This window comes from Mus pahari, chromosome 15 (genome assembly GCF_900095145.1).
Source record: "Mus pahari chromosome 15, PAHARI_EIJ_v1.1, whole genome shotgun sequence".
NCBI classification, from domain to species: Eukaryota; Metazoa; Chordata; class Mammalia; order Rodentia; family Muridae; genus Mus; species Mus pahari.
Genome location: NC_034604.1, coordinates 30,941,357 through 30,955,270, shown reverse-complemented (window position 1 = coordinate 30,955,270; position 13,914 = coordinate 30,941,357). Strand labels below are relative to the sequence as shown.

The window sequence follows — 13,914 nt, the reverse complement described above, 5'->3', positions numbered from 1 at the left end:
AGGTGTGAAGTAATAGGGACTAATCCAAACCCTTGTGCATTCTACAGAAGCAGTTACATTTGCATCTGATGAAAGGTAACACTATGAATAATTGAAAGATGAAAAGTGATCCCTAGCCACTAATCAAAATGTCTAACTTTGCCTCAACTATCTAAAATGCAGTCACTGAGATAGCAAAGCTGGATGGTGGGTGACTCTATTACACAGCCTTGAAGCCAAAGGCCATAAAGGCTTTCAAACTGAGTTTGAAATTTACACTAAGGTAAAATACAGCAACAATGAATTGGTTCAGGAATGATCTAGAACACAATCACTTTAAGTAAGGTTATGGTGCCAAGAGAAAGGCTTTTTTTCTTATTCTTGTACTTAAGACTGGACCTCTTGTACTCCAGACTTCTAGATCTTCAAGCACAGGCTTCTAAAAAACTGGGATAACCTGTGAACTTGGAGAAATCTGGTATTCACAACACAGGGGAACAGAAACCTGCACCAGGAGTGTGTGTGTATATATATATATATATATATATATATATATATATATATATATATTCCACAGCTCCAAAGGTGCAAGGCGTGGGGGTGAGAAGAGGAAGTACATTCACAATCCATATGAGCCAGGAACAAAAGACAATTCTATTGAAAGCTCAGCACAAATATTAAGGATCCTATATCCTAAGACAAAGACAGAATTTGTCCTTAACTGCAGACGAGGGCAAACCTTCCTGTCTCTTCAACCATTATGATCCTGCGGTATCTTTGTTCTAGACAAAGTAAGCAGGACAATGATGCCTTTGACTATTAGCCAGCAATGCCAATACCTGAAATGGTTTGTTTTTACCAAGAGATTGCTCTGAATATAACTTGACAAAATTGTCTAAACTACTATTAACTTAAGCACCCCCCCCCAAAAAACCCCAAAAACCGAACCCCATAACTCTCATTCTTTTGTAACCACTGTCTCACCAGAATAAAACAAGGTTGGTTCAAACTAGCCTTTAGACATCAGAGAAACTTTGTGTGAGCCTATGTGAGAATCGGCCCGAGTGACAGGTTTTCGAATAGTGAGAAGGGAATCATAAACAACTGGAACAATAATGCTTCATCCTCAAACTGCATTTCACAGCCTAATATTGTTTGTCATCATCCAAACTTGCTTTTATTTAGCACAAAAATACTACAGCACTCTTGTATAAAAAAAAAAAAAACAAAAAAACAAAACCCACACTATAATTTTAAAAATTGTACTAAGCTAGCAGTTCGCTGAGATGAGAGTCACGTAAGAATGGGCAAATGAGAGCTGTACAATGGAACCCAAAGAAAGTAGTAGAATTAATAGTAAAACCATGGAAGTTCAGCAGGGATACAGCCAATAGCTGAGTATTTGATTAGCATCTGCTAGGACTGAGGCCCACTGAAACAGACAAACATACACACAGCACCCAAAAGCGAATTTCCAGTTAGAGTTCAATTCTGAATTTTTCTTTCACAACTGGTTAAAGTCATTATCTTCAGGACCAAGGAGATGCTAATATAGCATTCCTTAAATTTGTGTAAGCAGCCAGCTGCTAATTAAGAGACTTTTTAGCTGACAGGCTGAGATGGAGGAACATTGACACTGAGAGATGAGACAGGTGAACAAGTTTAAAACCAAAAGCAGTGGTCATTTATTCCTCAATTTTTGTGCAAGAGTGTCAAGATGCAGTTTAAAGATCCTGGTGACTAGAGAGCATTGGCCATGGCCTTCAAGCTGGCCCGGCTTACATTTAGGTTAGGAAAAGGGATGAGGGGAGGTAACTAGCCTAGTTCACATGAATGTTTCTGGATTAACAGTTGTTTACAAATTTCAAACTACATTTTACTAGAGTCAAGGGAAGACTTCAAAAAGCCACATACAGTACAATTTAAAACCAATGGACATCCTGCAAATGTTAGTGCAAAGTAATAACGTAGACTCTCCAATACAAGATTGTGCTCATGTTTCCCAGGTTTGGTCAGTTACTCTTTATAATTACAATCAATTAACTTATCAAACAGCAACCTACACCTTTGCGTTCTATGTCCTATGTACCAAGAGACTGTCACAGGTTTTGGTGAAATGCTGCTCAGTTTCATTAACAAAGCAAATTTATTTAGTTTAACAGTCATGTTCCTGGAATGGTGCACATTTAAGTTTCATGAAAATGCCTTTAAGCTTATGCCTCTACCTTGTTTAATAAAATTACTCTTATATCTTTTTTAGTATGTAAACTGGAATTGTTTCATGATTTTGAAATGCAACAAATATAGATGAAAACATTTCAGGGGTGAGGAAAAAAAATCCACCACTAACCTTAGCTAGACCAAGTTTTTAAATCAAAAAGCCTAGTCACACAAAATTATCTGTAATGACTGTAGTAATCAGTTTATTACACAGATGAATCATTCGTGAACGTACAAGCTCCAAAGGAGCAACGGGGTCTTAAATATACACACGGATTTCCATCAAATACATCTCCACCCTTACATCGAAATAGGCCTAAAGCAGTTAAAAACATAAGAAAAATAAGAGCTATTAGCTATGTATTAACTGAGAAACCACATACAAACCAAAGATTATGGAAAGGGGCTAAAAGGAGGAAGGCTGAAAGGGCAGGGAGAGTGAAGTGTTGGGAACAAAGCCCACCACACTTTATGTACTAACAGCTCCAGTCCATTTAAATGTTGATCNGTTAACCTTAGACCTTAAAGCACAGCATGTAGTTTAATCTGTTTGGTCATAACTTTCACCTAAGTTGTAGGTCCTTCAGGATGAAATGAATACAGCTTCACGTTCTTCACCTTGCTTTTTGACTGTTTGAGATTGGAAGGATCCCACTTAAGAACAATCTCCTCTGGGTCACTGGAGCTTTTTCCTCCCATTCAAGNACACACTGTGTACCCACTACCCCTCACATCTTGCCATTATCCAAAGTTAAGTCAATAAGGAAAGCTTTTAGTCTCACACCTAGGTTACGCCCGGAGAACTGGCTTNTCNCACACACACTTCTCTGCTAGGAGGCAATGTTGGTACAGAAGTACAGTATTTCTAGTTTGTTGTTCCAAGTATGTACAACACGCAGCACTGCTGTGTCAGGTAAACATGTGCACAGNGGAAGATGAGGCGTGGGCTCATAGAAAGCAGTCAAATGGAAATCAAAAGGACTTTCTCTCTCTCAGAGTTCCCCTAGCTTTATTTGTAGAGGTTATCCAATAATTTCTTTAATTACATCGCATACTTCTGAGTCCATTCCCGAGCTATTCTGTTGTACCTGTACACACACAAAGAGAACTCAGCTTAACATAAGGTAAGGAGTCAATAAGCAACATTTCATTCATTATCCCAACTAGTAATTTTAAGACAATAACTGAAAACGTTCAAACAAAATCAACTTTCTCCCTCTAATTTCTTTCACACACCCACCTTTTGCTCCCTAACCACCTGCTCCTCCCTTTGGGTTAGGGTCTCACTTCAAAGCCATAGCTGACCATGAACTACCTAAAACTAGGATGGCCTCAAAACTTGTGGCAACCCTCCTGGGTTGTTGCTATGACAGGGACATAGCATCACCCAGCTTTACCTCCAATTATAAATAAGTCTATACTCAGGATACAGTGAGACACTATTCTAAAATTCAAAACAATTTCCTATAAATGTATCTAAAGGACTCTAGATTCAAGTTTAGTATTTGCTGGTATGTGTATCATCCTAAGTTTTTTGGGTTTTGAGACAGGGTTTCCCTGCATAACAACCCTGGCTGTCCTAGAACTCAATTTATAGACTAGGCTAGTCTTGAACTCACAGAGATCTAACTATCTGTTCTCCTGAATTCTGGGCTTAATATGTAGCCAAAGCTAACCTTAAACCCACAGTCTTTCTGGCTTTGTAGGGTTATAGGCATGTGCCAAGACACCTTATTATGTAAGAATTTTGTGACTATGTAATTTAATATTATATGGTTCTTAAAATCAGCATGAGCCAAGAGAGAAGACTGAAGCATTAAATTCCAAAAATTGTCTCAAAACACACAAAAAGAATGAGACCAGCCTGTATTACACAGAGACTCTTGTCTCACAAAAATGTAACAGGAGAGCTAGAGGCAGCTCAGCAGGTAAGAGACTTGCTGCTGATAAGGAGGGCCTCACTCAGTTCCTAGCACCTACATGGCAGTCAGGTCACAAACACGTGTAACTCCAGTTCCGGAGATCCAACTCCCTCTCACAGACTCTGTGGGTACCCATGTAGTACATATACACAAAAAGAACTCTCACCTATTCTTACACATAAAGTAAATATAAAAAATTACAAGGAGCTCTCTTTCCTCTCTCTCCTTGCCTCTTGCTCCCTCCCTCTCTCCACCCCACAGTCATGGCCGGTCTCTACTCCCTCTCTCTGCCTCTACTATCCTCTTAACTCCCCTCCCTATGTCCTGAACAAACTCTATTCTATACAAAAACAAACCAAAAAAAACCAAAAAACCCTACAAGGAGTTGAATATGGCGGTCCACTTCTTTAGTCCTAGCACTTAGAAGGCATCGGCAAATAAATAGGTATGTGTGAACTGAAGGTGAGTATGGTATCCATACCAAGCTGTAGCAAGCCCACATGGTAAGATACTGTCTCCCCCAAAAACAAAACAAACAAAAAACCCCTACAAAGAAATAAAATGGCATAATACCTTCCTTTATATTAATAAAATAACTCATTCTGGTAGGGTTATTTCAATAATTTGTAAAACATTCCATTAACAAAATAAACAATGAAAACCTATGTAAGTCTAAACAAATATACCTGTAATCACATTATTCAATGGGTAGAGACAGGAGGATCAAGATCATCCAAAGTTACACAGTGAATTAAGGAGGCCAGCCTCAGCTACATGAGACCATCTTAAAACAAAAACAAACAAACAAACAAGAGGAGGGGGCGACAAACAGGAATTTGGGCTGGAGAAATGACTCACAGTTACGAGTCATCATTGATGGCTGCTCTTCCAGAGGACCCTATTTTAATTCCTGGCACCCACATAGCTCACAACTGTCCGTAACTACTATTCCAGGGGAATCTGACACCCTCATACAGACATACATGCAGGCAAAGGATTAATGTACATAAAATAAAAATAGTTAAAAAAAAAATTCCAAGAATGCATCATCAGACAAGGTTTCTCAGTGTAGTCCTGGCTGTTCTGCAACTCCCTTTGTAGACCAGGCTGGCCTCAAACTCAGAGATCTGCCTGTCTCTGCCTCAAGGCAATAAATTTTATTTTAATTTTTAAAAAAGGTTTATTTATTTATGTCATGTATGTTAGTACACTGTCACTGTCTTCAGACACACCAGAAGAGGGCATCAGGTCTCATTACATATGGTTGTGAGCCACCATGTGGTTGCTAGGAAGCGAACTCAGGACCTGTAAGAACAGTCAGTACTCCTAACTGCTGAGCCATCTCTCCAGCCCATGAATTTTACTTTTTAATTTTAAAATATTTTATCAAGACAGGGTTTCTCTGTGTAGCTCTAACTGTCCTAGAACTCTGTAGACCAGGCTGGCCTTGAACTCAGAAATCCATTTGCCTCTGCCTCCCAAGTACTGGGATTAAAGGTGTATACCACCACTGCCAGGCTAAGATATTTTAAATTTAACCAGAAACAACATGATTATTAATGGTACTCAGACATAAACAAAACAAAATTAAACTAAGAATTAGTGTCCAGTATTCCCTACTGCTGGTGTAGCTTCAATAAACACTAACATTAATATAGCTATCATCCTGTTGTTCAAGGTGGCCTCAAATTCACAATCCTCCTGCCTCAATACTCTGCATGCATGCATGCATGCATATATATATATATATATATGCGCACATACACACATATATATACATACACATCTACACATCTACACACACACACACACACACACACACACACGGCTTTCTTTTTCTTTTCTATGGAGACAGGGTCTCTCTATTTAGCCCTGGCTGTCCTGAAACTATGTAGACCAGGCTAGCCCTGACATCATAGAGTTCTGTCTGTCTCTGCCTGCCAAATACTGGAATTAAAAATAAAGATGTGTACCACAACAGCCCAGCTTGTATCTATGACTTTAAATACAACAGATTTTAAGTAATCGTAACTTTTAATTAATTAATTAGCTAATGAGAGACAGGGTCTTAAATCTGTCTCCACTTCACAAGAGCTGGGATCAAAGGTGCTGGCTACCACATTCAGCTAGTCTTTTATGTTTTTAACTCAAAATCTAGCTATGTGTAATGGTAAAGATATAGTGGCATGTGCCCTTTTCTTGGGGTGAGAGGTGTTCAAGACAGGGTTCCTCCACATAGCCTCAGCTGTCTTTGAACTCAGAAACCTGCCTTCTCCTCCCTCCTAAATGCTGGGATAAAGCCCTGGGCCATCACCAGCATGTGCCTTTAATCCCAGCACTGAGAAGCAGAGGCAGAGGATCTTTCCGTTCCAGGCCAGTCTGAGCTACACAAGAAATTTTGTATCAAAACAGCAGGGTTAGAGAGATGGCTAAATGGTTAAGAGCTCCGACTGTTCTTTCAGAGATCCCAAGTTCAATTCCCAACAACCACATGGTGGCTCACAACCATCTGTAATAGGATCCAATGGCCTCTTCTGGTGAGTCTGAAAACAGCTACAGTGTACTCATAAATAAATCAATCTTTAAAAAAGTGGTGGGGGGGGGAATGCAAAACCCCCATATTCTATATAGTTCCACCTTAATCTCATCCAGTAAGACACAAAAGCAAAAATGACTAGAACTCTTTTTTTGTTTGTTTGTTTGTTTGTTTTTTCAAGACACGGTTTCTCTGTGTAGCCCTGGTTGTCCTGGAACTCACTTTGTAGACTAGGCTGGCCTCAAACTCAGAAATCCGCCTGCCTCCATCTCCTGAGTGCTGGGATTAAAGGAGTGCGCCATCACGCCCGGTGACTAGAACTTTTAGTCACTTTTGATATGATCATTCTTGAGTAAGTCATACAGTGTACAGCTCTAAAATTCCTAATTCTACATCAAAACTTGTTTTGAAAAGATTTGGCACCTTTATGCCAAATGGTAGTAAAGTCAATTATCTTTCCCATTAAGTTACCAAACTATATGTAAGATAAATAAATGGGAACCTGATGTACAATTCACAAGTACAAAACCAAACAAGACATGAAGGTATTAATAAGTACCGTAAGAAAGAGTTTTAATAGAATTTACATTAGACAACTATATATATGAGATTATTATCATCTGTTTATGGTATAGAAACCCGTTTCATGTACCCCTTAGAGAGTTTATCTTAAACTTTTGGTCTATATGCAGCTCTATAGTAACAAGCTGTGAGGCAGCTCTACCCCATACCTGACAGTTGTTTTATCGGAGGTGATACTTACTTTTCTCTATCTGTTTTGTAGATCCGAGCAATCTCAGGCACTAAAGGATCATCTGGATTGGGATCACACAACAGAGAACAGATGGACAAAAGTACTGGGATAGTAAAACAAAACAAAACAAAACAAAAAAACCAAAAGTGTAGATTAGTAAAAGACAAAAGCAAAAGGCTTAAACATCAGAGGCTGGGCATGGTCTTTAATCAAAGCCCTCAGGAGGCAGAGGCAGGTGAAAAGGTGGATATCTTTGAGTTCAAGGCCAGCCACAGCAGCACAGCGAGACCCTGTTTCCAAGGAGAAAATAAACAAATCACCACCAAAACCCTAACCTGAGATGCCAACAATGATCATAATATAGCATTGCGAATGCAGGTAGCTTAGTGGTGGAGAGCTTGCACAATGTGCATGAGGTTCTGCTGAGTTCAGTTATCAGCAGAACAAAACAGCTCTTCTAAACCCTGGATCGAGGATACATGTCAGCACTAGTGCACCCCTGGATTGAGGATACACGTCAGCACTAGTGAACCTCAACTTTCAGAGGCTCACATTCAGAGAAAATCAGCTATCAAACTTCCAACAGACAAGAATAGTTGTCTGACAACAGTCAGTCACACAGAAACTTCAATAGGAGATTGTCTCAAAAATAAAATAAGTTTTAACCAGGTACAGTAAGTAGCTCACACTTGTAATGCCAGCACTGTAGAAGCTAAGGTCAGCCTGAACTACAGAGTAAGACCCTGTCTTAAACAAAACAAACAAAATCAATCACATCATTCATTTCTTTAAAAACAAAAACAAAGGGGCTGGTGAGTTGGCTCAGTGGGTAAGAGCACCCGACTGCTCTTCCGAAGGTCTGGAGTTCAAATGCCAGCAACCACATGGTGGCTCATAACCATCCGTAACAAGATCTGACTCCCTCTTCTGGAGTGTCTGAAGACAGCTACAGTGTACTTACATATAATAAATAAATAAATCTTAAAAAACAAAACAAAACAAAACAAAAACAAAAACAAAACAAAAAAAAAACCCCAGATAATCTTAAAAAGCTAAGCCAACAGAGAACAGTAACAAAGAGCAGTTACTTTCTCCTTTGAGACAAGGTCTCACTATACAGTGCAAGCCCTCAGAGATCTGCTTGCCTTTGCCTCCACAATGCTGGTATTCAAGGTGTGCTCTTCCATACCCTGCACAAAAATCAGTTATTTCACTTTGATATCAAGCAACCATTCCATTACCTTTTGAAATAGTTAGTGCTGGAGACCACTGTGACCGTAGAATATCAAGACAAATGCTGCCATTACTGTTAATATTTGGATGATAAATTCTTGTTGTAAATGCAACCTGAAGAAAAAGAAATCTTTGTGATTCGTTTACCAGTACCACATAGAGCATCTTAAGAGCAATGATCATATACCAATTACCTTAGGCGGTTTGAAGGGGTAATCTGTTGGGAAATGAATTGTCAAGAAAAATACTCCACCCTGATAGGGGCTGTCATTCTGTTGATGATAAGAAAATTAGATTAAAAATGGATAAATTACCTGAGACAATTATTAAGGAATTAAAGTGAATACTTACTGGCCCCATTATTGTAGCCTGCCAATGAAACACTGAAAAAGAAGAAAAAAAGGTTACACGTTAATTAACAATATTCACATTACACCTACAATGTAACCTATCATTTCCTATACCTAATCAAAGTTTATTTATAAATAGTATGATAATGACTAGTTTCTATGGACAGGATGAAGACTAAACCAATTGAGTCCAAACTATTAAAAGAGGAAGGAAGGAAGGAAGGAAGGAAGGAAGGAAGGAAGGAAGGAAGGAAGGAAGGAAGGAAGGAAGGAAACGAAACCAGATAGACAGAGACAGAGCAAGACAGGTTAAGACAGACAGACAAGTGAGCAGGGTGTGTCAGTGACTGCCTTTAATCCCAGCACTTGGGAGGCAGAGGCAGGTAGATTTCTGAGTTCTAGGCCAGCCTGGTCTACAGAGTGAGTTCCAGGACAGCCAGGGCTACACAGAGAAAACCCTGTCTCAAAAAAACAAAACAACAACAAAAATGTAGGCAAGACACTGTGGCATTTCCATTTCATCTTAGTACTCAGGAGGCAGAGGTGGAAGGGTCTCTTTGACTACACAGTGAGTGAATGCCAGACCAGTCCAAGCTGCCTCCAAATAAGTAATGAAAATAAATTATGATCTTGTGTAGGTTTTTAGAGTTTCCAGTATATCCTTCAATATAGAGCTGGGGGAACATGAAGCATTTGCCCAGCATATGTGACTCTAGGCTGGATCCTCAACCTTACTTTAAAATACAAACACACAAAACACACAAATTTGTTCATAATCTATAGAGATAATTTCAAAACATTCAATAAGGTAACTTCCCATAAAAGCAGTAAATAATACTTGTCCCATTTCTAAAGTGGGCTTACTCAATACAGAGAACAAAGAGTTTGTAAGGAAAATCTAGCCATTAACATCTACACCAGAGAGAGAGACACTGCCAGTGTGATTTTATCTAGATCACCCAACCAAGCTAACTCTTATATCTAAAGGTCCTTCGGACCTCCTCAATACGTGATTGTCTATGGTTTGTTTCTTTTATTAGGCCCCAAACTCACCACTAGCAGCTCATTTATCAGAAAAACATATTTAGAGTCACCAAACACATTTTAGAAGGCATCAAACAAAAACAGTAGTTAGATGTCACAAGATAAGTAGAAATGCCTCTAGGTAAGGCCCAGTAGTCTCTTTCATCCTTGTTAAGGGGTATGTTGTTAACCTTCTACACTCAAATACAACACATAAATTAAGTATTTAAATTATTTTGTATGTGGCTTCAGAGGTCGGAGGAAACTGTGGTAAGTTGGTTGGGTCCCAGGGACTGAACTGACGTAGGCAGGGTTGGCAGCACCTCACCTAGGAGCCATTTTGTTGGCCCAGGAATTAAACTGTTTTTAATTTTTGTTTCAATAAATGAAAACAAAATTCACCCATTTCTCAAATTTCAAATTCCTAGCACATTATTTTTTGAGATTCGGGGACAATAAATTAGTACACAAAGTAAATGCTACAGGTTATTGTTAAAGTTTTTATCCTTTGTTTATCTCCCTTGTTAAATTCTTCCTACTTTTGAACAATCAATTATTCAGTGGATTAAATAAAACCAGTTAAGAAAATCGTTTTGAGCTATATACTTGTTCTGGTCCTACTACCTTTACCCATATCCCATAAAAGACTCTTAGAGTCCTGGTTAAAGAAACGAGAATCAGATGGGCATTTTTCTCAGCACTAAAGAAGAGGTAGAGAGGTCCAACCTGATCTGCACACATGGCTGAGACCCTGCCTCAGACCAAATACCTAAGACAAACATACGTACGTACGTAAGTACATACATACACACAGACACACATACATACAGACATACATACATACATACATGATACATTTCAACAAACAAAACTCCAAAACCAATAATAACTCTAGAGCCTCTACTAGGTAGTAATGACCCAATGGGAAACTAGATCTCTTAAGTCTCCTCCTTCAACCTAATCCTTTCATATTCAATTTAAATCTGTTATTGTAATCTGTCAGTTTCTAAAAATCAGATTAAAAGGGCACTTAAATAATTTCAAAATATTGAGGTTTCGAATATAAAATTTTCTAGTAGCTAAGTACTAATTCTTTGTCTCTAGTCTTCTGACAGCAATCCTTTATTCTTGCTAAAAATCTTACCAGACTTAAGAACTTAAGCCGACATTGTGGCTAAATGGTAGAACACAGGTTTGGCAGGTGTGAGGCTACAGGTTCAATCTCTACTATTGCACACACAGAAAGAAGAGAGAAAGGGGGCTGGAGAGATAGCTCAGTGTTTAAGAGCACTGACTGCTCTTCCAAATGTCCTGAGTTCAATTCCCAGCAACCACATGGTGGCTCACGACCATCTGTAATGGGATCTAATGCCCTCTTCTGGTGTCTAAAGACAGCTACAGTGGACTCATTTTGAAATGTGGGTATAGCATACATGTTCCACAGTGTATGGAGGAAAGGTGGTCAGAGTACACCTTTCAGAGTCAGTTCACACCTACAACCACAAGTTTAGAGGTCAAACTCAGTAAGTGCTTTCTTTTACCCTCTGAGCATCTTGTTTGTTTGTTTTTGTTTTTCGAGACAGGGTTTCTCTGTATAGCTCTGGCTGACCTGGAAATCTGCAGACCAGGCTGGCCTCAAACTCAGAAATCCGCCTCCCGAGTGCTGGGATTAAAGACATGCGCCACCATGCCTGGCTTGTGTTTATTTTTTTTGTTGTTTTTGTTTTTTTTAAATAAAGATTTTTAGTTTATGTGTATGTGCATATGCTTAGGTAGGCCAGGAGAGGGTGCTGGAACCTCTGGAACTGGAGTTAACAGGTTGTTTTGAGCTCTCCCTGTGTGCTTGAAATCTGAACTCCTACCTTCTAGAAAAGTAGGCATACTTAACTGCAGAGCCATTCTACAGCCTTTATTGACATTAAAAAAAAAAAAAAAAAAACCTCTAGTGCCATCTCATGATAGTTCTCTCTCTCTCTCTCTCTCTCTCTCTCTCTCTCTCTCTCTCTCTCTCTCAGATTTATTTATTGTTATATGAAAGTACACTATAGCTGTCTTCACCAGATCTCATTGCAGGTGGTTGTGAGCCACCATGTGGTTGCTGAGATTTGAACTCAGGACCTTTGGAAGAGCAGTCAGTACTGTTAACTGCTGAGCCATCTCTCTTCTCTAGCCTCCATAGTTTTGTTTCTTGAGAGTACCTCTCACTATAGCACAGACTGATCTTGGACTCTTAACTCTCCTATCTAAACCCATTAAGATTCTGGAATTGCAGACATATGCTACTATATTCAGTATGTATTGGTTTTTTCTCAGTGTTATCATTTGTAGCAAATTAAGGTTCTTGGTTTTTTTGTTTTGTTTTGAAATGAAGTCCAAGTAACCCACATTTAAAAAGTATTTGGCAGTGGTCTTGTACACCTTCAATCCCAGCGTTAGGGAGGCAGAGACATGTGAATCTCTCAGTTCATGGCCAGCCTGGTCTACAGAATGAGTTTTCAGGACAGCCAGGACTACAAAGAGATAGATTGATTAGTTTGCCCTTAACTTTGCAGGACAGCAATTTCTGCTCTAAGAAAAAAATGTAATATTACAAACTGCAATAGCAGTAAATCAAAAATCTATTGTTATTGGCATACTTCAAACTTCCCACCAAGGCTAGGCATGGTGACATATGCCATAATTAATTCCCACACAGGTGGGGGGGGGGGAGAGGTCCTCCGTGAATTTGAAGCCAGACTGGTCTACAAATCAAGTCCAGAACTGCCACAGCCCTGTTTTGTTTTGTTTTTAAAAAAAAGGAGCCGGGCATGGTGGCGCATGCCTTTAATCCCAGCACTTGAGAGACAGAGGCAGGCAGATTTCTGAGTTCGAGGCCAGCCTGGTCTACAAAGTGAGTTCCAGGACAACCAAGGCTACACAGAGAAACCCTGTCTCGAAAAAAACAAAAAAAGGAACAAAACATACACACAAAAGAACAGAACCTCTCACCAGGTCTGGCTGTACACACCTTTAATCTCAGCACTCAGAGGCTAAAACAAACAGATCTCTATTAACACTAGGGAGGCTGGTCTACACACAGAGTTCCAGAGTAGCCAGAAAGACACAATGAGAGAAGAAAGTGTCAGGGTGGGGACAGAGGTGAGGGTGTGTCCCAAAATTAAAAAAAAAAAAATTTCCCAAATCACCTGGGCTTAATGGCTCCCACTTCAATCCTAGCATTGGGGATGTTGGGACAGAAAGACTACATGAACTACACGAGACTTTTTGTTTTTAATACTAAAATTTAGTATTACAGTATTAAACTAGAACTAAAATGTTAGCAGGGCCAGTGAGTAGATAAAGACATCTGCTGAAGCCTAACAACCTAAGTTAAATCCCTGGGACTCAAATGTTAAAAAGGAGAAACCCCTAAGACACAATAAACATACAAGCAAATATAACTGTTAAGTTGGTCTAGCGAGGGATGCTTCTCAGTAGTAAGAGTGAGTGCCTAGCATACACAAGGCCCTGTGTTCAACCCCTCAGGACTGAGAATAATCTAATAGTATTATACCTGCTTTCATACATATGAGCCAGTAGAATACAGTCAAATACAAGCACACATATACCATACCACACCATGTCATCCTTTAAGAGCAAAATAGCCACGTATAGGAACAGTTTTGATTTTTTTTTTTTTTTTTTTTTTTTTTTGAGACAGGGTTTCTCTGTGTAACCCAGGCTGTCCTGGAACTCAGAAATCCATCCGCCTGCCTCTGCCTCTCAAGTGTCAGGATTAAAGGGGTGTAACAGTTCTTTTACTTCAGGAAAACATCCAAATGAATAGGTAGAAAATAATGCTGGCAGAAGCAGGTCAAAGTCTAATATGATTGGGTGAATTTTTTTTTTTTTTTTTTT

At 39.2% G+C, this 13,914-nt stretch overlaps 1 protein-coding gene and 1 pseudogene across 2 annotated transcripts in view; both read right to left on the bottom strand.

Annotated features, from left to right (window-relative positions):
• Window positions 1–1,636: 1,636 nt before the first annotated feature.
• The window catches only part of Ube2d2 (ubiquitin conjugating enzyme E2 D2), a 30,681-nt gene continuing 18,403 nt past the window's right edge, over window positions 1,637–13,914 (bottom strand). The window contains exons 3-7 of one of the 2 annotated variants that reach the window (XM_021214239.2): window positions 8,996–9,027; window positions 8,839–8,916; window positions 8,653–8,758; window positions 7,421–7,514; window positions 1,637–3,287 (exon numbers count right to left, since the gene is read on the bottom strand). In XM_021214239.2, the coding sequence (XP_021069898.1) occupies window positions 3,242–3,287; window positions 7,421–7,514; window positions 8,653–8,758; window positions 8,839–8,916; window positions 8,996–9,027 (356 nt within the window). In that variant the 3' untranslated portion in view covers window positions 1,637–3,241. The remainder of the gene's footprint in view (window positions 3,288–7,420; window positions 7,515–8,652; window positions 8,759–8,838; window positions 8,917–8,995; window positions 9,028–13,914) is intronic. The other variant, XM_029546943.1, reaches the window with a different exon arrangement.
• On the bottom strand, window positions 10,114–10,230 carry LOC115065557 (annotated as a pseudogene).